We start from the raw sequence: 26,967 nt of genomic DNA, 5'->3' as shown, positions 1-26,967 counted from the left end.
ACTCCACACTTACTATGGTGATGTTACTTCATTGGATAATGAAACTTCTGCAAGCAAATGTTGAAGCCAACAATCAAACATTGAGCGCACCAAGGGTTCCACAGTATAATCCTGAGCTACTTATATTTTCTTCTATTACATGGGATCTACGGTCATCCAGTTAGTGGTTTCCTATTCCTCAATTAAATCCTCAAAAATTATGACTGAACCTTTTCCACTGGATTTTTTTTTCCAGATTGGAAAACATGAACCAGCTAGGAAGATTTAAATGATTAGAAGACACATAATCAAAAACTGAAATACCAGCAGTATCATCCTCTTTTGATTCTAACCCAACCAAGAAAGGTTTTTTTTTTAAAAAAAATCAACCACCCTGAGAATAAGGCAGAAACCTAGAAGCCTCTTCCTTTTGCATTTTTTTTTGAGAAATTCAAAGCAGATTTCAGTGCAATATGATTATTAAACAAAGCTTTTCAAAAAGTCGCTATGATAATAGCCGGTGCAGAACATACCACAAATCAGACTAAGCTTTTATATCATATTAATTAAAAGAAAATCATAGCAGTCTTCTGTGTATAAAGTAGAAGAATTCAACTGGAAAAATGAAATACTTCTATGCAGAATATTAAGAGCCTAAGAAGAATCCTTATGGCAGGGCAGGAGGCCATCTATTCCTGGGAAGCTTGCAAAAATATTTCCAAAATAGAATGCAAATTTACAGTTTATTTATATTTATATTCCAGTTTAATACCATCATAAACATTTATTGACCAAATGTATATAGGTTCATTCCTCAGTTAGCCATGGATTCAGGGGTTGTTTTTTTAAGTGCTCTGATAAGATAAATAGAACGAAGCATTGATTAAGTAAAAGCAGCTTAATATTTACATGAACAATGTAATGAGCAATTTCATATGTCAATAGCTGGTGCTTTTTGTATGATTTTATATTTATCACATACAATACTTCTCAACTGTGTAATCAGCTTTCTAAGGCCAAGTACAGGTAACAAGTAACTAAAAATAGGCAGGAATACAGAAGCTAATGCACTTATTCAATTAATGAACTGCAAGTTACACCAGTGTCTCTAACACATTCACATACTTTATACAAGGCATAGAAACTAATTTGGAATTCTACTTTCTATTAATCTGCTGCAATGCAATTGGAAATAGTAATCATTTTTATAGTATTTCGGATTTATTATTTAAGCAGTATGTGCAAAAGAAAAGAATGGTTGGCCTCTGACAAATTGGAGAAACAAAATGCAAAAAGTAGTTATTGACAGAATTGTCAAGGTTCTTCTCCAACTGCCTTTATTGGTGATGAGTTAAAGCTAGATAGTGGGGAGGGGGGACAATTTCTAATTATAGCTAGTCCACTAACCTCCACAGGGGGCCTTTGGGGGATAGGGAAAAATCCCTATGCTAGTGTCCCTTATCTCCACCATTGTGTTATCTATCAAATTATGTTCCTAGAAACTGATATTTCTTCCAGTTCCTATCTCCATAGTATAAATTGCTAACTTTCAAACAATGTGTGTTTAGGAAAAGCAAGGTTCAGAAACACACAGTATATATAGCACTCATCTATGTGATTTTAGATTACATTTGCCAATATTCCTTACGCATACACGTCCACCACCAAATATTGTGCCTGTGAATAGCTTTAAATGAAAATAACATTGTGTAAAGAAGGAATTATGTAGAAGGAGTGATAACAGAACAGAACTTCCAGATTCAGGAGTTGTGCGTTACTAAAACAGTTGGAGAAGTACCAATACAAATGAAAATAATATGCTTCTGCTTGCCATTCCTAGTAACTTGAATAAATAGGCATAGTATAAAAAAATTCTGGAAGCAATATAGAGGCATCATTATTGCTTTTATGAATCTATTTAATCCTATTTTAAATTCACCCAGGTTGCTGGCTACCGTTACCTTTTCTAATTATTTATTAATAAAACCACTATTTCTAAAACTGCAGTATTGTGAATTGGCATAAATCATGGTAACCCTCTCTGTTTGCAAATAGCATTTCTGGTAGCAACTCAGAATCCATCTGTCTTCCTCCCACCCCCACAACTTCCAAAATCTTTGAGAAATCTGCAAGCTTTCTTCAAATTATTTCCGCCCCCTCTGTACCTTTTACTGTCATATACATTCTTAAGACGATTCTTCAGCTCAGCTGTCACTAGTTAACAGAGAGTCAGTCAGACAGCTGCACCTTTAAATTTGCCAGTAATTCCTTGCTTTTTTTAAAAAAAAAACCAATAATTTCAACTAAAGCATACTGAAATACTGAAACAAATGATGCAACGAAGCCTGCTCATAAAACTAGAAAGAGACCATTTCTTCTGATTTCTCAGCCATGGGTATATTGTGTGAAATGGCTCTAAGAGAACTTCTTCTCCTATATGATACAGATATATAGTTTTGTACTCAAAATCACCTGCCTGTCCATGGTCCAACATTTTCCCATTCTTCTCAGCACTCAGTGGTTTTGATTAAAGCTAACATTTTTTTTCCAGCCGCTAAACCAAAGATGAAGAAAGGAGAAGTATCATTAGAAAACATAAACGAGAGGCTCGTCATATAATTAGAAATAGCATTAAAACAGTAAAGTGGTTTTTAAGCCACCCTGCCAAGCAAAGAGCATAAGAGAAGGACAATTAACTATGGTATTAAAATTGTGGTACAATGTAATGTGTGTTATTTATCATGAATAACACTGGAAGATTTGCTGAAGAGTATTTGGATCGTTATGATGCACGGGAATAATATGTCCCTCTCATTTCACTCCATGTGAAAATACCAAGATTGTCGTGTGTACTGGGAGAGAAAGCTTGTACTGCTAGCAATAACGTCAAGGATCTGTTTTTAGGGTTTCTGACCAATATGTGTCCTGTGCCTTCATATTCCCGAAGAGTTTGCAGGAAATATTATTAGATCTGCAAATGACACCATCCTGGAAGGTGGGTGAAGAAAAAGATAGAGAAAAAGAGAAGTTTTTTTTAACAGTGGTTTTGTCAACTACTCCATTCATTCATCTAGCAAAGAGAGACTCCTGGCCATTTGCTTTTGCCAAGAATATTTTTACTGAGGCTTCTGAGGTTTTCCCACGCAAACAATACAAAGTAAATTTTCCACTCCCCCCGCCCCTCCGCCATCCTACTGTTATCTGTAAATGTCCACTTAGGTGCTTGTATATTGTTTAGGAAACAGGCTTTCAGTTTCAGCTCTGCATATTGATGGTTGACCTTGACTGACTGAAGCTTCTCACAATGCAGCCAGCTCAGCTGGACTTCCATTCCCCCTCCTTTCTCCTCCTTACATTCCAACCCGCCCCCCTTGATAATGTCAGGCTGTCAGCTCATGAAGCTTGGGTAGGAGAGATGCAGCCATGACAGGTATGAAATGGAAAAGATGAATAAATATCAGAGACAAAAACTTGGAACTTAATGCATGTCTTTTCTAACTGTTCCCTCTTCTTCTATAAAATAAATAAAGCTTACAAGACTCCTATTTCCTCTGGATTCTGATTCCAATCTGTTAATTCTGGAATTCTTTTTGCCAACTTTCATTCCAGCTTACTCTTTCCTTTCCTCGAATACCTATTTGTTTGTTTGTGAGTATCCCACATTAGTAACTTTCCCCACAGTTGAAAGTAGAAGAGGAAGTCTGGGAAGAGTAGGGATGTATAAGACTAGCCCGAAAGAATTCTTAAATTCTTAAACACCAAAACACTATAGACTACAACAAAACACCAAAACACTGTAGACAATTTCTAGAATTCCCAATAGTTCATTTTAGATATGTATAAGGTAATATTTAGTGAAGGTCACATTATGTTAGTGTTAAAAATGATTAAATGGGATATAATAATTACTTTCTTACATTGATCAGTATCTGGTCTTTAAAATACATAAATGTTATATCTTGAAGTTATCCAAATTATATTTTCCTGGTTGGTGCAACAGGTAGATATTATTTTAGTTGCCCCATTTGAATGTAAGTACTCAGGTACAGGTGCTATGATTATTTGCAGTTAATGTTGCCTCTAATGTTATCTTTTAAATTAATTATTACAAATGCTGTTTCTCAGCAATTCTGAAGAATACAAATATATTGAATGTCTCTTTTAAAAAATAGATGAAAGAATTAGTAGCACTGCTTCTATTACAGGAATGTTCATAATCATCAGACAATTATCAATAACTAAAAAGACATATACTAAATGCCAGGGGTCAGCTAGGCATGGAACATAAGAATATGAGTTGGTACAGGGGGCCATGGAGTAGCTTTTAGGGAGCATGGAAATAGTATTAGGAAGAATCAGACTCTTCCTGACTCAGTGGCTTATAAGGGGAAGAGAAGATGAAGCATAAGCATGAGATTCTATTATTACAGCCAATAAAATATAGGTGAATAAGATATTTCATGGCTTAATCTGCTATTAAGAGTGATTTAGTCCTGTAGGCTATCAATGTGAATTTGGCTATGATAACTATTGTTCTTCAGTTCTTGTCTGACAGTTGGTGACAAACGTAGAACTCAGCTGACTGCCAGGGAAATAGCTAAAGAAAAGTGCTCGGAGTCTTAAGGGAATCTCTGTAGAAATCACAATATATTAGGATACGAGGCTATGACTCAATAGCATTCAGACTGAAAGGGCAGGATTTTTCAGTAAAGAAGATTTTTCTGAATCTACCCTTGAGAACTAGGGGTGGTAAAATGTCAAATTGCATTAGCATAAAATTACTCTCATCTTTAAAGACTATTCCTTGAGAACAAAATGCTATTCAAAACACTTTCGAAATAAATTTGGCTTTGAGGAAAATACTAACAGCGGCTTGAGATTGGCTTCCTTTTCTTTTCTTTTCTTTTTTCTTTTCTTAACTGTGAATCATGCACGTTATCAGTACTGTATCTAATACCTGTATTTATGTGTTTTGTACTTATTTTTTGTACTAATACCAGTTTTGAGAATTACAGTTGAGAATGACAGTAGCAGGGAGGAAGGGTTCAATGGTACTGTCAGAATTCCAAGTAATAGATCAATAGCAAGCAAAACTCTGAGGCAGGCAATTTCCTCAAAGGATAGCTTTATTGGAAATATCATATTGGCACATATCTGGTGAAAACCGACTCTAAAGATTCCTGCGGTTTTCACCTAGTTAAAAGAGAAAGTTTTTCCCAAATCCCAAACAATCATTCACATGGTCCAATCAAGATGCTGTCTGGTCATCTGGAGACCTCTCGCCTTCTTCTACAGTGCAGGTTTAAGAATGTCCTTGGTTTTCAAGAGAAAGTGTTTTATTTTGGCTACACAAACCCCTCAATCTCTAATCCCCCATCCCTGTCCTTCACCTCCAGTGTGGTAACACTGAAGTTCCAATATAGCTCCAGTCAGCTCAGCTTTAGGGTTGACAGGTACTACACTTGTGCCACCTGCCCTATTCTGATCCCTGTTATTATTTAGAAGAAGAAAATGCAGAGACAGATTTAATATCACACCTGTTTTGCTTTAAATAATCTTGAACTTCATTCTACATGCATTGTATGGAATATCAAATGCTATATGGATGTTATGGAAACAAGGGATGTCTACATATGGGGAGATGCCAAGAAGCTGTTCTTCTAATTATATCAATTCTCTAATTTATTTGGCTTGCTATTTTTCCCCTGCCTTTCTTTACTTTGCAATGTTGCTAATCCTGAAATTGAATAGTGAGATAGATATAACATGTATGTAGCTGTACTAGTCTTAGGTAAAGTTAACTTCAATTTCATGAAAAACGTATTTGATTCCTTTTTTCTATAAGAATCTCAAATACACTCTATTCAAAGAGTGACAGAAAAGTTTGGGAAGAAAGTTTCAAAAAAAATGACTATGGAGATTCCCAGTCATCCATGTCATGGTTGTCCCAAAGGTGCTTTTTTAAGAGACAACTGGACTTTCTTGTTTTTCTTTGAAAACATTTCACTTCTCATCCAAGAAGCTTCTTCAGCTTCTGGGAGCTGAAGAAAGATACTTTTTGGATGAGAAGCGAAACATCTTCAAAGAAAAACAAGAAAGTCCAGTAGTCTCTTTAAAAAAAACATTGTATATTGCATAATACTTGAAACTATATAAAATTGGGAGTTTTAATTGTTGCTTTTTCTTTCTAAACTATTTCCCTGCAGGTATCTTCATTAGGCAAAGACAACCTTCAAGGAAATAATGGATTTCCTAAACTTTACTGAACAAAATTATACACTAGAACAAAATGATACAGAATCATTTAAAAAAGTAACTTCCAAGATTCTAGTTTCTATTACACTTTCTGTTCTAGCAGTAATGACAACGGTTATCAACTCTCTAGTGATGACTGCAATAATTGTGACAAGGAAACTCCATCACCCTGCGAACTATTTAATATGCTCTTTGGCAGTCACTGATTTCCTTGTGGCCATCCTCGTCATGCCTTTCAGCATTGTCTACATTGTCAAAGAAACCTGGATCATGGGTGGGGTGATGTGTGATATTTGGCTTAGTGTTGACATCACCTGCTGCACTTGTTCCATCCTGCACCTCTCGGCCATTGCTTTAGATCGCTACAGAGCAATCACTGATGCTGTGGAATATGCCAGGAAGCGAACACCTAAACATGCTGGCTTTATGATTGCTATTGTCTGGATTATTTCCATCTTCATTTCAATGCCACCATTGTTTTGGAGACATCAAGCAGCCAGCAAAGAGGATGAATGCATCATTAAGCATGACCACATTGCTTTCACCATATATTCTACATTTGGAGCATTTTATATCCCACTGGCATTAATTCTGATTCTTTACTACAAAATATACAAAGCAGCCAAGACTTTTCATAGAAGGAGTATGAGTCGGGTTCTTAAAGAGGAAGCCAATGGGCAAGACCTCTTGGAAGCAAATGAGAAAAGCTGCCGGCTTTCTTCAACCGCATCATGTACAAAAGATAAAAGGTCCAACCCTTCGGGAGATTTGGAGAGAATTCGATTTTCACTGAGAAGTCCTGATTCGGAATCTAAGAATGAAAAAGGATGGAAAAGGCAACGCATTTCTACTACAAGAGAGAGAAAAGCAGCAACTACCCTTGGTTTGATTTTGGGTGCTTTTGTGATTTGCTGGCTGCCTTTCTTTGTAAAAGAGGTGGTTGTTAATACCTGTGAAAGATGTCAAATTTCAGAAGAAATGTCTAATTTTCTGACATGGTTGGGCTATATCAATTCTCTGGTTAACCCACTGATTTACACGATCTTTAATGAAGATTTTAAGAAAGCATTCCAGAAACTTATTCAGTGCAAGAGCTCTCTCTGAAAAAAAAAAAAGAGAGCTTTTAGTCATTGGTTGATTTAAATCTGATTTTTGAGAGGGGGGGGGATTTGAAAATCAAATTCACCGATCTACCCGTTATGGAACTTTGCATTGAGAATTTACCAAATCAAAGGGTAAAATAAGGTTCCAGAAGCTTTTGTAGGAGTTGTATATTACATATGATTCATAGTCCTGATTTTATGCCATAACTTAGCACTGCAGCAGTATTTGAAACATATATATAATGTACAACAACTTAGCCTCAAGTCTTTCCAGAAAGCTTCCCAGAAATTTAAATCAAGCTGGATTGATTAAGTTCTGGTGCCAGAAATAAGATGAGAATCTACACATATACAACAAATTCAGTTCAATTATTTGTGGAGTAGCTCTAATTGTTTACATATTTAACTTATAACAATGTACACTCTGTTTAAGAAAGAAGCCAATTATTAAATATCTGTTTTGTATCATTAATATATCATAATGAATGTTTTCACGTGTTAAAGTGTATATTGGGAAGAAAAGAAACTACAAAAGTTGATTCAAATGAGTAAACGGTTATAATTATTGGGTACACAGAGAACTGTATGAATATTTGTGAGAATGGGAACATTCAGCTCTTCAGTGAGTACAAGAGCACACATCTGACCATGGAAGGTGCACCCTAAGGGGACATGGTAATCCGTTCTCTAGGATCGTATTTAAAACCAAGAAGATACAGAATTCTTTTTCAATGTAACTAACATAAAATTACTCAGTAACCTAAGGATTGCGATACTATTTAAAACTCCTATATGACAAATTTATTTTATTTTTTTAATGGTGGAATGACTTAAACTATAACATAAGTAGAAAATACGGGAAATAATAGATATTTTTTAAAAGTAACAGTTTGTCAATAGCACTTCCTTGTGTGGTGGCCCTGGATAACAAAAGGTCACTTTCCTTAAGGAAGTGAATTCTTTAAATATATTCCTCAGCCTAGTCTAGCTCAGGGGGAGATTATGGAACACCACTTTAGAATTTCCCTGTCTTTCCCAAAGCCACAGCCAATAGCCCTTTTATCACAAGGCTTCAGCCAGTAATATCACCAGGGACAAATCATGCAAAGCTTATCTCCTTTAACCAAGGGCACTTTTCATTTCATCACAAATGGTGCAATATTGTTTCCTGGGGCTTTGGTCAGCTTTCAGCTCTTATTAAAATATATGTATCAGTATGGTCTATTCCTATTACTACATTTTCTTTAAGTTGGGCATATGACATGGTGAGAGAGAGAGAGAGAGAGAGAGAGAGAGAGAGAGAGAGAGAGAGAGAGAGAGAGAGAGAGAGAGAGAGAGAGAGAGAGAGAGAGAGAGAGAGAGAGAGAGAGAGAGAGAGAGAGAGAGAGAGAGAATGAGTGAGTATTGGAAGAAGTTGTCATACAGTCAGTAATTGCCAAAGCTAAGAAAAATAACTAAAGCAATAAATACAAATTTTTGAGTGTTGAGAATACTGTATTAGTCAAGACAGTCATGTGGTTTTAGCTATGTTTTAAACTTATGGCTTGAAAATATTGGAAGCTGTTCATAGTCTTTTGGGAATTAGGTGGCCTTAATAAATAAATCAATAAAGTCAGAACTGCAGAATCATGAGGAAAAATTAAACAGGTTACAATGAGATAATGGCACAGTTAAAAAAAATTCAGGACACTGACAAACTATTAATAATAGTTCATCAAATAAAATATACTAAGAATGTTAAACGAATAATTATCTAGTATAGTAATTGAAAAGTTGAAGCTGTTTTTTTAAAAAAATCACACATTTTTGAGGAAGGTATTTACCTAAGTACTTTAGTTGAAACCTTACTTTAGCTTTGCCTAAAACACAGATTCAAAAGACTACAAGAACATTTGTGAGGAGGTCATCTGATTTGGCTCATGAGGCAAATTAGACTTTATAGAATTTATTTTAGCACACTGAAAGGAAACCTATAAAATTACCCTAGTAAGCAAGTATTTTTCCCCCTGGTAAGAAGCACATGGATTGGTGACCATGATTCCCTACCCCATAGTAACTTTCTTCTCAAAGTGAATTGTTTATTTGTTTTATTTATATTATTGTTGTTGCCATTATTTAGCTATTAATAGAATCTGAAATTTTGGTTCAATCATTCAGCATCATTGCACTCACCTTCCTTTAACAACTAAAATGGAATTAGTGTTAAAAAGCAACAATTGTCTTAGATGTAGGAGAAAAGGGATATTTAGGGATGGAAGACAATACTTGGAACTGAGCTACTCATCCCTTCCCTAATCAATAAACCAACTTTAAAGTCAGCCCACTTTTGTTTTCCCAAATAGTTAGGTGTAGAAAAATGCCAACTAAATGCCATTTACAAAAAATGTAATAGAATGCCCCACTGTAGCATCTGTTTGTTGAAAACTTTTAATAAGAGAATTTTGCAAATTGCAAAGCAATTCTATTGTCCTATTTTAAGGATCTTTACATATTATATCTACCAACTCTATTATCTTTAATTTCCATTTCTATAAGCAACCTTCATGAGGCTGAATTTTTGTGATCTACTGTGTTTAGGAAGTCTCACTAGTTTATTTCAAACATTGTTAACCTGTGCTTCTTTCCTAGACTTAATGCATTTTAATGCATATTCAGCCAGAAGTAAGTATTACGGACCTGTTTGACCTTTATCTTTTACCTTCTTTACTTGCTTCTATATATTTGCTATAGCTCTTTGATACTTCATGCCTGGACTAAAACCACCAAATTCACTTCAATCTGGTTTTCAAGTTTCTCTCCTTTCATAGTTTATATTTGGATCACATTTTTTGTTTAGGAATATGACACATCCTTAACTATGAGTCTGTAAAATGCATTGTTATTTTTAATGCCTTTCTAATGTCACCTGATATTTGAACTGCTGAAGAAGTGTCCTTAAACATCTAGCTACCAGTATCTAGCTATCTAGCTATCATATCTATCTATCTATCTATCTATCTAGCTATCTATCTAGCTATCTATCTATCTATCTATCATCTATCTATCTATCATCTAGCTAGCTAGCTAGCTAGCTAGCTGTCTAGCTATCTAGCCAGCCAGCCAGACAGCCGGCCAGACAGCCAGTCACTCAGTCATCCCTCCATCATCTCCCTAAATGTCCTAATTTGAATTCTGAGTAATAATTACATAGTATCATTGAATTTTAGCACACATAACTAGACTGAGACAGGAGAGAGAATAACATAACTATAATTAAGAGCAATTGTTATGATCATCTATTTCCCTATTCCTTTTGTTGCGAAACATAGTTATAAACTAAAGTGTTCCTCGGTACTCATCGTTAACCAAAAATGATTACTAAACAATTTTTTCCCCATAAGGAATAATGTAGTGAATCACAAGGCAGCTGACATCAGCAGGTTTTGGCTTGTGCATTGAGTACCAAACAAACGATGAGTACCCGGACAAAAATTTTATGTCAAAATGTGTTGAGTACCAAATGTAATGTGTTTCAAAGCAACTTAGTACCAAGGTACCACTGTACTGTCAAAACATTTTAACTGAAGAAACTGCAATTTCATTAATATTCCTAAATATGTTAAATGTGTAGTTGACTCAAAACATTTTGCTAGAAGTAAATATCTCTTTTTCCAGATACAGCAGCTATAAAGTTTAAATCAGTTAAGGGAGAAGGGAAGTTGGGTGGAACTTAATTTTCCTACTTCAAATACTGTCATAAATTTGCTTTTTCAAGGGGAGAATAGCACACCAAAGAACCGTAAAATTATATGTTAAAGGAAGGATTTCTTACATTGCATCATTACCCTCAAATTAAATTTGTCCAAACTGAAAGTTTTCAATTCCTAATCACTGATCCAATAATTGATTAATTTGGCCCATTTTCATAATAGTTATGAAATGGGGGGGGGAGCATTACACTGTAATAATTTTAAAAACCCAAGCAAGCAGAACCAAAATTAAGGGAAAAAGGAAGTTACTGCTGGGAATGAAGTGATTGAAACTAATGCCAATATGCAGTGGCTCAGGTTCATAAAAATGGATATATTTGTAGATAATAATTAAGGAATGAAAGATGAGGTTCTACTGTAAAGTAGAAGAATGTGGGTTAGACGGCATCAGCATCTGTTGGATTCGTAACTGGCTGACCAACCGCACTCAACGTGTAGTCCTCAATGGAGCTCTGTTTTAGGCCCAGTACTCTTCAACATCTTCATCAATGATTTGGATGAGGGAATAAATGGGGAACTCATCAAATTTGCAGATGACACCAAGCTGGCAGGAATAGCCAACACTCCAGAAGATAGGCTAAAGATACAGAAGGATCTTGACAAACTTGAACATTGGGCACTATCTAATAAAATGAAATTCAATGGTGAAAAGAGTAAGGTTCTACATTTAGGCAACAAAAACGAAATGCACAGGTATAGTATAGGTGGTACCTTGCTCAATAATAGTAACTGTGAGAGGGATCTTGGAGTTCTAGTGGACAACCATTTAAATATGAGCCAGCAGTGTGCAGCAGCTGCCAAAAAGCCAACACATTTCTAGACTGCATAAACAGAGGGATAGAATCAAGATCACGTAAAGTGTTAATACCACTTTATAATGCCTTGGTAAGGCCACACTTGGAATACTGCATTCAGTTCTGGTCGCCACGATGTAAAAAGGATGTGGAGACTCTGGAAAGATGTGTTCTTGTCACCAGGCTTACCTGAGAATCCGGTCAGTCCTGCAGAGGTCAAGTTTCCCACCGACTCAGCTGCACAGTCTCCTGATGTTCCACAGGACTCTCCACCAGCTTCTCCTCCTTTGGCCACTGCCCCTGAACTAAGACGATCAGCTGTCAGCTGTCAAATGTTGCTGTTTGCCGGGTCGAGGTTTGCCTTACGTCCTTCTAAGGATGGCTAGTCTACCGGCATTCAGCCTGGCCACTGAAACATGGGATGCCTACCTTGAGCGGTTCGAGTGCTTCCTGGAGGCAAACAACTTCACCGGTTTGTCCAGCGACCGTAAAAGAGGATATTTTCTCAGCGCATGTGGCCACGAGATGTTTGGAACAGCTAGGGCTTTAGCAGCCCCTCAATCCGTCCATTCGATGCCTTGGGAGACTCTTTTGGAGAAACTTAAAAATCATTACTCTCCAACTCCCTCGCGCATAGCCAGACGTTATGCTTTTAGGCAGAGAACCCAGAGAGAAGGGGAATCTGTAAGCGACTACATGGCTTCCCTCAGAACAGCGGCCCTGCACTGTGACTTTCCTGTACTGGACGATGCCCTGTTAGAACAGCTGGTCTGTGGTATCAAAGACCTCAGACTACAGCGACGCTTGCTGGCACGAAAAAAGCTGAGCCTTCAGGCAGCCGTGGATGAAGCCACGGCATATGAAATGTCGGACAAATCCACCGCAGAAATTCAGAGATTTCTGCCACCAGCCACCCATGCCAGCAGGGGCCTTGTTGTGCATCATGAAGAAGATGATAAAGAAGACTTCTCTGACAAGGAAGAAGAGATTAGCCGCCTCAAACTGGCCACCAGAAAAAAATTACTCAGGCTGATTTTTTACCTCAGGCGGGCTGCCTGAGTTGTGGTGGGAATCATGCAAGGTCAGTCTGCAGGTTCAAAGCGGCAATATGCCGTCGGTGTGACAGGAAAGGACATTTAGCCAAAATCTGCAGAGTGGCCATGCCAATCTCTGACCCACCTCAGGAACGCGCCTTGTCTAAACAATTCACAAAAAAACTTCCCAAACACCGCGACGACTGCTTTGCCATCGCAGATGACCAGCAGCACCCTGAATGGGCTATCAGCCATGCTTCCCTGACTAAGCCTACCCATAAGATATACCTGACCGTGCACATAGAGGGAGAGCCCTGCTAGATGGAAGTGGTCACTGGCTCTTCCAAAACTTTGGTCTCTTGGGCTTCTATCAAACGGATAGTGCCCAGCCTGACCAAAGCTCAACTCAGACAGTTGAGCTTTGGTCAGGCTGGGCACTTCACCTCAGAGACTATCAAGGGCAGCCAATACCCATTGTGGGTTGCGGCACATTCACCATAGCCAGCAATAACTTCCGGGGGCCTCTTCCCCTCATCATTGTAGATGGCCTTCTGCCCAGCCACCTGGGGCTTGACTGGTTCTCTGCATTGGGGCTCAACATCTCCGGCAACATCCACTCTGTTGTTCCAGATTCCTTTGCCGCGCTGGCCAGTGAGTTCGCAGATGTATTTGACAACAAGCTTGGTAAATATAATGGCACCCCCATTTCTTTTAACTTGGATCCCCAGGTAGCGCCAATATGTCTAAAACCAAGGAGAGTGCCTTTTGCTCTTCACCCCAAGGTAGATTTAGATTTAGATAAATTAATAACACAAGGAATGCTCGAAGCAGTAGACCACTCCCCCTGGGAGACCTCCATAGTAATACCTATTAAGCAGGATGGTAGTATTAGAATTTGCGGGGATTTTAAATACACAATTAATAAAGGGTTGCCTTACCCAGTGCCAGTGGTTCAACATCTGCTCCATTCCTTAGGCCAAAGAAACATTTTTGCCAAGTTAGACTTGGCACAAGCGTACCAGCAGCTTCCAGTAGATGAAGCCACTGCCATGGCTCAAACCATTGTAATGCACCGGGGAGCTTTCAAATGTAAATGCTTGCAATTTGGGGTTAGTGTAGCCCCAGGTATTTTCCAGAGCCTAATGCTCTGGATGCTCCAGAGGCTGCCAGGGGTGGTACCCTATTTCGACGATGTGCTTATCTCTGCTTTGGATCAAGCTGAGCTCGTTGATAAATTAAGAGCAGTCCTGACCTGTTTCCACCAAACGGGGCTGAAGCTCAAACAAGAAAAATGTAGGATAGGGGTTCCCAGTGTAGAATTTTTGGGGTATCTAGTTGATTCCAAAGGCATCCACCCTACTCCAGCCAAGGTAGAGGCAATTAAGAAAGCCCCACGCCCTCTTCTAAGGCTGAGCTGCAAGCCTTTCTGGGGCTGCTTAATTTTTATTCCATTTTTTACCCCATAAGGCATCTTTGGCAGAGCCTCTTCATAGGCTCCTGGACTCCAAGATGCCCTGGCATTGGAGGTCTAAAGAAGCCCAAGCCTTTAGAGCAGTTAAGGATATCCTTACATCCAAGTCTTTATTAGTGCAATACAGTGACCGCCTACCATTGGCGTGCGATGCATCACCTTATGGCATTGGGCCGTTCTGAGTCACAATCTACCTAATGGCTCAGAAGCCCCAATTGCCTATTATTCGTGCATTCTCTCAGCAGCTGAAAGAAATTACAATCAGCTGGATAAAGAGGCCCTAGCTGCTGTAGCAGGGGTAAAGCGGTTTCACGATTATGTTTATGGTCTTTTTTTCACAGTGACCGACGATAAACCCCTCTTGGGTCTTCTGGCGGGGGATCGCCAGACTCCTCAGATTTTGTCTCCAAGGATGTCCAGATGGACAGTCTTTCTAGTGGCATATAATTATCAGCTGCAATATAGACCAGGAAAAAACTTGGGGCACGCTGATGCCCTCAGTCGCTGCCCTCTGCCAGTGCCTGTTTTGGACCCTGCTCCTGCAGTTTCAGTCGTCTTAATGGAAGAGTTGGCCATGCCAGTATCCGCCCGGGATATTGCCAGGCTCTCTGCCACAGACCCCATACTGGCCTAAGTTTTGGACAGGGTGTGCAAGGGGTGGCCAAAGCGGCCAGTAGATCCTGAGTTTCACCCCTATTATATACGGCAGCATGAGCTGTCCATTCTTAACGGGTGCCTGTTATGGGGCAATAGGGTGGTAGCTCCCCCAAAGCTTAGGTCGCCAATTTTAAGTTGCCTGCACACTGCTCACCTGGGCATTGTGCGCATGAAGGCTTTGGGCCGAAGCTACGTGTGGTGGCCAAAGATTGACCAGGAAATAGAAAGCTGGGTAGCCACCTGCCAGCAGTGCTAGCAAACTAGACCGGCTCCCCCTTCTGTGCCCATCGGGGAATGAGACATGCCCCGGGCTCCATGGGCATGAGTCCATTTGGACTTTGCCAGCCCATTTTTAGAGCAGAACTTCTTGGTCCTCATAGATGCCTACTCGAAATGGGTGGAGCTGACACTCATGCCCTCCACCACTTCAGAGGCCGTAATTAGGTTGTTTGGGAGGCTATTCATGACCCATGGGTTGCCCAATGTGGTGGTGACTGACAATGGGCCCCAGTCCACATTGGCACCCTTCCAGATGTTTTTAGACCAGCATGGCATACAACACGCCCGATGGCCCTGTTCCACCAGGCCAGAAATGACCTGGCAGAATGAACCGTCTGGTCAGTTAAGGAGGCATTGGGCCACCTGGGGCCAGGGAATTGGCACAACAAACTGTCCCAATGCATCCTGGCACAGCATACAGCCCTGTGTTCAATCACTAAGCAAAGTCCCGCAGAACGGCTTATGGGTCATCGGCTCCGGACAACCCTGGACCGACTACACCCAGGTTATGCAGCAGAGAAAAGCCCCCTCGCAGGCCACTCCACATGGGCCTTTAATGTGGGAGACCCAGTCTACGCCCAAAACTATGAGGCCAAACCAATTGGCTTCCCGGAGAAATCACGCAACTCACTGGACCCTACTCTTATAGGGTCCAGCTCAGTGACGGGCAAATGTGGTGCCAACACATCAAGCAGCTCAGACGGCGAGCCACCAGCGCAGCAGACCGGAACTGGGTGCAGGCCCAATCCTGCCCCAGGGAACTAATATCGACAGAGGCTGCTCCAGCGCAAAAAAAGTCGCATGCAACACCCCCCACCAATGTGTTCTTGTCACCAGGCTTTCCTGAGAGTCCTGCGGCGGCTTCTCCTCCTTTGGCCACTGCCCCTGAACTAAGACGATCGGGGTGGAGCTGACGCCGGCCGGCATACTTGGCTGACTACGCATGTGCTAACTGGGAAGAGACGGGTGTTAAGTCCTCGAGGCTACGACGCCATTGACTATCATTGCCAGCTCCTGATTGGTTAAGACATGAGCAGCCAGCTGGCGGGAGAATGCAGCCATTCTATTGGTTCAGCGTCTGACAGCTCTGGTATAAAAGGGCTGTTAGCTGTCAAATGTTGCTGTTTGCCGGGTCGAGGTTTGCCTTACATTTTGCCTTGTTAAACTGTTAATAAAGGTTGTGTTAGCTTCCACCTGCCTTGCCTCAGTTCCTGCCTGCCTCATTCTCCCTACAGAACAGTTTTCTGCCTAGGCAGGGAGTTGGACTAGAAGACCTCCAAGGTCCCTTCCAACTCTGCTATTGTATTGTATAATACAATGACTCCTATTCTAAGGTATTGAGAAGTTTTTTATGTAACCTCTATTTAATACAATTCATATTCCAAAACTTATTTTGCAGTCATTTTATTTCTCATGAGAGCTTATTTTTCTAGGAGCTTTTTGTGGCATAAATGTCAACATGACCATCTGCACAGAAAATAAGGAAGGAGTTTGAAGTTTGAATCTAGTGATAAATACAACCTTCCTAACTTGATAAGCAGACTTCAACTACCGGTAAATTTGAAGAGCCATGGGAATACTTAGGCTTAATCTATTCATTAATTCAAAAAGGAAAACAGAGAGATCCACTCAGGATTCAAACACACGACATATCTTTCATTTCTCTGTTGAATCTATATGGCTGCTAAGAGATATAGGCATGAATGAATTAATTTATAAATTCAAAGATAGGAAAATGCCAATAGAGCTGAAATAAATATAATTTCCCATTCAAAGTGGGGAAATCCTAATTTGGGCTGAATTGATATAGTAGGAAAATTCTGTTACACTTTTCAGTGGTATTTGATTATCATCATGCTTGATCAGTGCAAGAATTTTCCTAAAACACTCCTATTGGAGAAGAAAAATATCAAATTATTCCCAAGGGCAAATTATCATTTAACAAGGAGTTTAAAATAAGCTAAAAATGCCAGATAATTTTATTATTTAGGAAAAAATACCCTGCACAATACTAGGTGTGATGTTGCAATCAACTTTGTATTGTTTTCAGGCCTTGGGAAATCTATGGGAAATCTATGTTTTCCATTTTTCAATTTCCCTGTGCTGCTTCTACTTTTCAAACAAACATTATATACTGAATTAATGAGGAAAAGATAAGCTAGCTGTAATGAACAACACGGGGTGTTATTAGTCTAGACGAATTTTGTACAAAACACTGAAACAAATTCTGCAACATGATGGAAGATTTTCCTACTTTAAACATATAACGAATTTATTTATCTGCAAGAAAACATAAAGACTTTTATTCTAATTTATTATTGAATTAAGTTTTATAATATTCAAACTCGATCAATGCAAGTAACAATGTCAATTTTGGGGGTTTTTTTCTATAAGAAGTAGATACAATCAGTGTCCCTTCTGTTTTTATAAGTCATTATAAATCATTCACCATCCAGTGATCAATAGTGGTCCTTTGTTAACCTTTAGCTCTGAAAAATACCATATTTAAATTCAAAAAAGATTTTGTCTCCTATTACTGTTAGAATAAAAGAGCTTTAAAGAGCCCACTGAAAAACTATATTAATATTTTAGTGAAAGAAACACATTTAAAAGATCTAATTACCTCCATTTCTGCTGCTTTTTCTTACCTGTTATCCTTAGACACAGAATCAACTTACTTCTTAGCAAAATTAACTCAAAGCACAATTGTAACATTTCATAGTTATTGTTACTACGTATCCTTCTGCAGGATGTCTTCATGACATCATTCACTTACCAAGAATGGGTGAGACAGTTTGCGTTATGGGAAAAGGGAGGGGGGAGTATTGTATAGTGCCACCTCTTAGCCTTTGGCATTTTAAGGCATGTTACTAGAGAAAACATAACCCCTCTTCTTTGAGAAATTAAACCAAACTCCTAAAATGCTACTTTTAAAAATAATCACTATATAAAAATAGATAAATATAACATGAAAAACTTACTTTATAACATAAGTAGTCACAAGAAAATAATAAATGATGGATAAGATTTAAATAAGTGCTGTCAGATGTGAAAGCCAGAGTCATATGTTAAATTCCAATTAAACTGATTTACAGTATTGTTCATGTATATGCACAGGAATCTAGTCAACTAACAGCACTTTTTGGGGTATTAGATAAGGGTTAACAGAATTTAAGAGAGGTTGGATTTAGTCCACTTCTGGCAACTTGGAGATTCTAGGTTAATTCCTCTTTTGACTCCCACCCCCCGGACTATTCTACTCCTTCTCTTACAGTGCTGCTAAAATCAGAGGAGTCCTTCTGAAGAATCTTAAAAATATATAGTTAATAAGATTCTGACCATATCATATAATGCATGGATTCACTAATATTATAAAAACAAGCTATCTCAATTTGATTCAAAAATACACTGCATAGAAACAACATATAAATAACAGTGACTATTTCCTATTACATATACTGTATTTTTTTCCTTTTTATCTGTAATCTTTTGAAGTTTTCAAGGAGTTTGATGGCCCAGAAATGGGATAAATAAATATCAGAGACAAAATAAACCAAATCTTTAGCACACAGAGGCCAAAATAAAATAAAACTTAGTGCAGTGTTATCTAACTTTTCCTAGATTTTTAGAGAACAAATAAGACTTAGAACACCACTATTTCCTGAGCAACAATTCTTACTGGACTCTGATTCCAATCTGTTAATTCAGAATTCTTTTTGCCATTCATTCCAGCTTACTCTCTCCATTACTCTCTCCATTATGTGGTTTGTCTTCCTGGGAAAGTTGGGGCCCAGCTAATATTGGGAATTCATTCCTTAGTTGAGAACTACATACAAGAAAGTCCTCTCACACAAACATCTGAGTTTCTCAGAGGCAGACACCTTCAAAAGGGCCTTTCCTGCAATGACATAAAATTCTCTATCTGCTACTTGTTAATGTCTCTCGCCAGAAGAATTTTTCTATGGCATGTAGAAAGCTACCATTCTGGAATGGGAAAATGAAGCTGAGAAGTATTAAATAGGAACAGATAGGAATTAGTCACTGGGTTGACAACAGACTGCAGGCAATCCATGACAACAGCAAAATGGCTTACTGGCAGTGGTCGGGGGCGGGAGGGGGGAAGATAAGTTATCCCAAAGAGAGTGAAGATGAAGTAGTAAGGCAAGGAAAAAAGATTGCTGTTGAAGATGTGGATGTCAGCAATCCAGCAGACTGAAAGCTTCATATGTTTCAAGTAAAACTGAGAGAGAAGCAAAACAAGAGAAGATGAGGAGGAGCAACAGTGGCACAGTGGTTAGAATGCAGTATTGCAGGCTAATTCAGCTCACTGCCAGGAGTTTAATCCTGACTGGCTCAAGATTGACTGAGCCTTCCATCCTTCCAAGGCTGGTAAAATAAGGACCCACATTATTGGGGGAAATAGGCTGACTCTGTAAACCATTTAGTGAGAGCTGTGAAGCATTGTGAAGCAGTATGTAAGTCTAAGTGATATTGATATGAAATAGCCCTGTCCTTCCCAAATCTGTTATTATGCAAAGTCAAGGATGATGATGGCGATAGCTGCTGGAATCAGAGAAAGCATAATGTGTAAAGAAGCTGAATAGATACCACAAGGACTGAGATAAAAAAAGAAAGCTGGCAAAAGTGCTTTGTACATTCACCCCAAAATTACCATAAAAGATATTTACAAAAGGATGGAGGCTAAGAGAGGGAAATTGCACCATGAGCAGGTGAGCTATGTGATTTTATTGAGAGCCACCAGTTGAGATACAGAGACTTTCGTGAAAAACCTGAATGGAGCTAAGCTGAGGAAAAAGAGAAGATGGAAAGAGAAAAGACAGTAAAGTAATAAAACAAGTAATAAAATAAGAGTTAAGCCGTAAAACAATTAAAGAGTCAAGAAAGTGTTAATAATAGCTAACCATGGTGAGGTGAAAACAGGGAAGAGTAAAGTGAACAATTTTGTGTTTAGGCAGAGAACATTATTGATAAGTACAAAGAATTTTAGGACTAAAATGAAATTCCAAGGTTAAAACTATTAAGAATATTGAGTAATATCATTCCAAAATGACACAAACCAGAAATCATAGTATTTAGGATGAGAACATTCAGTTTATTTTGCATATAATTGTATAATAAACCTTTTTTTAAATAAAAGTCTTAATCTCTTGTTTGTTATCTAATTGTCTCATAAAAGAACTGAAGATATCTACTGATCAAAGTAACTGGGCCAGTTCATGTTGAGAAAGTTAGCTTCAAAATAACAAGATGTTATTTTGTTAACTCTACTTGGGATTATAATATAAAATATCATATCATATATCATATCATATATCATATCATATCATATCATATATCATATCATATAACATAACATACTTGGATTTAACAGAAATAAGGTGATGTTAGGATTTTGGGAGTAGAAAATAAAATGAGTACTTACAAAATTTCTATTGAAATATAAGATATCCATTGATGAGGATAACCTTGCACAATAGAAAGCATTTGAAAATCCTGGATTATTTAATTATAGTAGCTTTCCACATCTCAATGTTTTCCAGATAGATGGGCCAATTTCAAGAAAACTCACCAATGGCTGAGGACTTACTCAATGTTGAAGTTCACACATTCCTAAAAAAGTACCCAGGTTGGGTAAAGTGGAATTATAGTATAATGTGGCATTTAAGACAATAAAGTAAGAATAGGTTGAACTACAATTATCATCATCCTAATCAACATGGCAAATGGTCATGCTATTCATAATATGTGCTAGGGCTTTTGCAGACTGCTGAAGGTCATTGTAAACTCTATTGTGATCATCCAAATTAAAAATTTTAAACATCCAACTCTGATTCAAGCAACTACTGAAAGATTACTAAATAATTTCTTCTACACAGGTGAAAAAGAGAAAGTCCATGAGGATAATACAAAAATTATACAGAATAATTGCTCTAGTGAAATATTTGCACATGGATTCAACCCTTACACCAGCACTCCCCAAACTCTGGGGCTTGGCAGTCTGGCTGGTGGGGGAGAAGGGAACTGAGCCATGCAAGCTATAGACCAGCATGCACATGCATACACATATGCAGGCAGGCATATGAGCGGCGGTCCACCACTCACCCGAGCCAAGCTGCATGTGTGCATGTGTGCTAGCCCGCAGCCCAGTTGTAAATAGGTTGTAAATAGGGGTTTGGGGACCCCTGCCTTAGACAAACAGCAACAACTTATTCCTCCTGGGCATAAATTAGTTTAACAGTTTATTTAGGCTTCCTGCTACATATTTTACATGTACCTAATCCCTGCTGATTCCTATGTTCCTGCTTGATTCTTTTCTCACTCTAGCTTTGCAGATTGTGTCTCATTCTCACTTCTGAATTGACACATCTGTCTCAGATCTTAAATCAGCTTTGTTTTTATGTTCTGAATTTAGATGTGTTGGCCAGTGCCCTTCACCTTTGATTTGCCATTAGCAAGATATATTGTGTGAATCATTTTCTTTGCCTCTCTCACCACTGCTCATTTGCTTACCAGCTTTTTCTGCATCTAAAACAGGGTGTCAAACTGAAGTCCCGCAGGTCAGATCTGGCCTGCAAGGTGCTTATTATATCTGGCCCTCAGTGCTGCCCTGAAAACAGTGAAGGACCAGCCTGCGTTGCCTCTACCAGAGAAATGGAGCTCAGGAGGCCCATGCGCAGCCACCATGCATTACTCCCAAGCCCCATTTTCACTGGCAGAGGGCTGCAGGAGGCCATTGCAGCTGAAAACAGAGCTCATGAAGGCCATGCACAGACATATATTAAAAAAAGGTTTTAAATACAACAGAGGAATGATGTTTTTGCAGCCAGGAAATTCCCTCCCAAAGCTAACGTTCAGAACTGTTTTGCAGACAAATGTATCAAAAGACACTGCGAAATGAGAAGGCGAATCTAGCAAGGAAAAGGATGTCTTTATGGGTATATAAGTTGGAGCTAAAGAGATTTCTGTTGCTTCTAAAGTTTAGGAGATGGCGGGGCAGAAAGACAACCAAAGTACAAACAATGAAAAATAACAAGATTCACAGTAAATGGTATGGAATATGAAATGCATGTATACAATCATCTGAGCAGAGAGCTTTATTTTGTTTTGTTTTTTGTGAATACAGGACTTTCCAGATGTTTTGTGTTTTTTCTTTGAGACTTGATTACCAGGATACCCTGGGCACATTCTAACTAGTAATTTTGAACACTGCAGCAGCAACATATCTAGATCTGTGGAGGAGTAAAGCTCTTTTCGAAAGTAGCTGCAGTCATGTAGACAAGCTTCATCTCCACACCTACACCCTTCTTCCTCAGGCAGTCATCCATTCCCTCAGAACTGTACTCACAGGCATCCAAGCCATCGTTCCAGCTGTTTAGCCAATGGAGCCATGCCTGGTAATTTCAAGGGCAAGTTGATGTCCAGAGGAAGCCTCGTCCCACCCAGTCTTTTATACATATAAAAGGAAATGCTAAGACAGAGTGGGGAAAAGGGTGTGTGTACAGGGAAAGGTGACAACAAATGGCATACAAATGAGAGGAAGTGGAGGTCAGGTCTGTGGACTGACCGCTATTTGAAGCAAGCAAGAGGACTTTCACTGAATTGCCAGACCAGAAGCTGTAGTGAATAGCATGTCCTGATGGGAGCCCTGCCTGGAGCTTGGAGATTTGCCTGAAGCTCAGCAAGCAAGTAAAAGGAACAATTACACTGAAATATAAGGTGACCAACTTTTTTACAATGAAAAGGAGGACAAAACACGTTCTATTGTCCAAAATGCTAAGGTGACCAACTTTTTTACAATGAAAAGGAGGACAAATAAATTGGAAAAAATATATTGTAAATAAAAGAAATATTTTATTCATTGCAACAATAATACACTAAAATATGATATATGCATAATAAAACATTTGCAACATTTTATATTGTAATTATGCTTACATGCCTGTTAATTATTATTTAAATGAGTACTTTTCCATTGAATTAATATTTTTTGTCAATGTATCATCTTCTAACAATATATTGGAAATATCTGAACAAGAAATATCCTTCATATTGAATTTAACGGCAAGTGCTGCAGCTAGAGTATCAACATTCAATCTCGATTTCTCACTTGTCGAAAAATCATTGGCAATTGAAAAAAACTCTTTCAACTGCTGCATTAGTTCCAGGGCAGCACAACGTAAATCGAACAAGTATAAATAAATGTTCACATGGAATATGTTCATTTTTGAAATGGCTGAAAATATCCACCCATCTTTTATCAATTTCAACATGTTGATTTTCCCATTGTATTAATTTTTCAGAATTTAAATATACATTCAGTCTTCTAATTTCTTCAAAGAGACTATTGTCGTCTATTTTAATGTCTAGAATTTCTTTAGATAAAAATTCAACACAAGATTCAATATCTGTTCAATATACTTGCGATGAAGTAAAAAAAAACACCATTAAAAACTGTTTAATAAAATACGTCACATAACGCGCAACAGATTAGCCTTCAAATATCAAAAAGGAGGACATGTAGGAGGACACTTTTCGAGGGAGGACAGAACTTACAAAAGAAGGACTGTCCTCCCTAAAGGAGGACGGTTGGTCACCTTATGAAATAGTATCTCACCAATGCAAGAACATTTGGAGAAAAAAAGAGACAAATGCTGTATATTACTTTAAAGACTTTGAAACTTTAGTTTGAACTGAGTATTAAAAGAAAAAGTATGAAGGGACTGGATATGAAAGACGTGGCCACATTATCTTGCAAATCCTAGAAGAGTGCAGTTTATTCAGAGCAATAGCCTGTTGGGAAAGATGTGTGTTACAATGAACAGAGTTGTTTTGCTATGGCATGCCCAGTCTTTGGAAAACAAAGAACCTCACAAGATCATACCAAGATTCCCATTATTTCACCACACTCGTGGTTTGTTTTGTTTTTCACAGGTCCTCACTATTAATAGTTATATAATAAGGCAAGTCGATATGAATAGCAAAACCAGGAATAGCTATATCTTCTGCAAATTGACAATATTTTATATGTTGGTTTTAATGTAAGAACTTAACAACATTCAAATGGGGGAAAGAGATTACAAATATCTTGCATATGAATGTACATATGTATGTAGGTATGGTGTATTAGAAGATTTGTTTCTCCTTAGAAAAAACTTTTTTTTTAACTAAAAATGTCCTATCTTACTTTGATTGCATGTTAAGCATTCTGTTCTTGATGCATTTACCTTAAATCAATATTGTTTTCATTTTCTTAATTCAGTTTGCCAATTTGAATTCCATTTAAGTCCACCTGGCATCTTCCAAAATCATTTCAAATTTTAAAATATTAAATTGGAAAGCTGTAAAGTGATTGTTCATCATCCACAATAAACTTTAATTCCAAGATAAATTGTTGCATATAGGTTTTATAGGCATTATCTTTATTTTCTTAGAAAACATTGTAGATGAGGGATAGATAGATAGATAGATAGATAGATAGATAGATAGATAGATAGATAGATAGATAGATAGATATAGATATAGATATAGATATAGATATAGATATAGATATAGATATAGATATGCTGGTTTTGTTGTATTCGGGTCTTTTGCCGTGTAAGGTTGAGATTGTCTTTGCAATGTTTCGGCAGGATCTCACCTGCCATCCTCAAGCTGTGGGCTCAAAAAAAAAAGTATTTTTTTTTTTAGCCCACAGCTTGAGGATGGCAGGTGAGATCCTGCCGAAACGTTGCAAAGACAATCTCAACCTTACACGGGAAAAGACCCGAATACAACAAAACCAGCATACCTACACCCGTGAAAATCTACGAAAACAAATATATATGAAGGTAGGAGGAAATGACATATGTTTAATTTAAAATATTGTGGGAGACTTCGAAGCAGTGGTGAAAAGTTTTTCAGGCTGCTATAATAACAGCAATTTATAAATGAGCAATTCCATTTTATGACAGCCAATTTATTGGGCATCCATACCGTAGCATAATCTCAAATTACCTGTGTGAGTTCTGACCCCAAAGCATAAGAGAATCTTCCTCCTTAAATATTACTGGTTTTTAAAAGAGGATTGTGCTGTGATTTTTAATTAGTTCTTGTCCCATGATAGCTTTAGCAGTGGCAGTGCCTAGCTGACTTTGCTTGCCTTGAGAAGGTGAAGCAGTGGCAAACCTGATGAGCTGTTAGATGAGATAAATCCTAGAGTGGAAGTCAAACAACTTGCTGGCAGTGTCAAATCACATCTATACAATTGCCAAGAAAATTATATCACTGTGTCCACTGAATTGCCAGGAGTCAAGTTTGAGTCAAAGGAAACTTTACTTTTACTCCATCATTTAACCAGAGAGCTGCTTTTAGGAATGCTCAAAGTCTTCAAAGCAACACACAACTTAAAGTAGTGTGTTTTACAAACTGTGCTTACAGTACAAATGAAATAAATAAACAACCAGGAAATAAATTAATTTTGGGAATAGATTGTACAAGTATGATGTACTTTGAATTTGAATTAAGTTCAAAATCTTTCTCAAAATCATCCTGAATCATCCCAAGTTCTTCGTTTCTGTCCCAATCCCTGTGAAATGTGTTTCATGTCTGCACTGTCCAATCGCATTTTCTTTGTCTTTTGCAGTGTTTCCAGTACATGCTAATTTTGAGTTCTTGCTTGTTTAGGCCAGTGGAGAAATGTTTGTTTCTACTAATCTATCCTGAGAACACATTTCCAACGATTGGAACAAAGCAAGAAGAAATGAGGAAGAAATGTGGAGTATTGAATCAAGAAAACAAAGCAAAAATAATAATATCATGAGAATATCCTCGACTCAGAACTATTTGTACTGAATTCTTTGATTTTAGAAAGCAGCAGCAGCTTAAATATGTAATTAATTTATTCATACCTCTTATGTACAACTAATCACATAATACAGTACAGCCTGAAGGACCACAGCCAGTAACAAGAAGATTAGTTGATTGAAATAAAAATGCTTATCCAGTAGTATCCTCACCTTGACTGCAGCTTTTTATTTCCATGATTGCTTTTAGGCAATATTTTGTTTATTCTTGGCATCCAGGTTAGGACATTATGTGACATTAATGCCATCAACCACAAAATGACAAGAACAAAACAATGGTGTGGCTTTTTTTGCCAATTAATAAATTGTGTCAGCTAATGTTTCTATTAAAATATGTTCAGGTTACCTTCATTTTTCTTGCTATTTATTTCCCGATTTGAAATTAAAATTTTGAAATCTACTGACAAATTATTACAGTATTGTTTTGAAAGGAGAAAATTTGAAAAAAAAAATGGTGTTATTGTATATAAATAAAGCAACAGTTCATAGAATTATCCATTCCATGTGCTTAGCTTCTTCCATGTGCTATTTCCACCCACACAGAGCTATGCACAATAGATGAAGCAGGAAAATTGGTTAAAATAGAAAAGACATAATTTAGTCTCTATAATTAGCCATAAACTGACTGACAGAAGGGTTGCTTACTATGGCACCGAAGGCAGACCAATAAAATATAGCTGAAAACACAGGCATAGCTTTCTAAAAGCTAAAACGATCCAGATTGTTTTTTAAATGAACTTTTAATGCACAACATGCAAGGCTTATTGTTGGGGAATTTATGAAG

The 26,967-nt window shown here is 37.9% G+C and overlaps 1 protein-coding gene across 8 annotated transcripts in view; it reads left to right on the top strand.

Moving 5' to 3' along the window:
• HTR1F (5-hydroxytryptamine receptor 1F) overlaps positions 1–8,546 on the top strand; it is a 95,442-nt gene extending 86,896 nt beyond the window's left edge. For 7 of the 8 annotated variants that reach the window (XM_081952208.1, XM_081952202.1, XM_081952203.1 and 4 more), the window contains one exon: positions 6,186–8,546. In XM_081952208.1, coding sequence (XP_081808334.1) covers positions 6,223–7,338 — 1,116 coding nt within the window. In that variant the 5' untranslated portion in view covers positions 6,186–6,222 and the 3' untranslated portion in view covers positions 7,339–8,546. Of the gene's footprint in view, positions 1–3,318; positions 3,410–6,185 lie in introns of those variants that run through there. The other variant, XM_081952209.1, reaches the window with a different exon arrangement.
• Positions 8,547–26,967: the final 18,421 nt, after the last annotated feature.

This window comes from Natrix helvetica, assembly GCF_964273705.1.
Source record: "Natrix helvetica genome assembly, chromosome: 4".
NCBI lineage: Eukaryota > Metazoa > Chordata > Lepidosauria > Squamata > Natricidae > Natrix > Natrix helvetica.
Note: the sequence above shows the minus strand (reverse complement) of the source record. Positions and strands in the feature narration are given on the sequence as shown.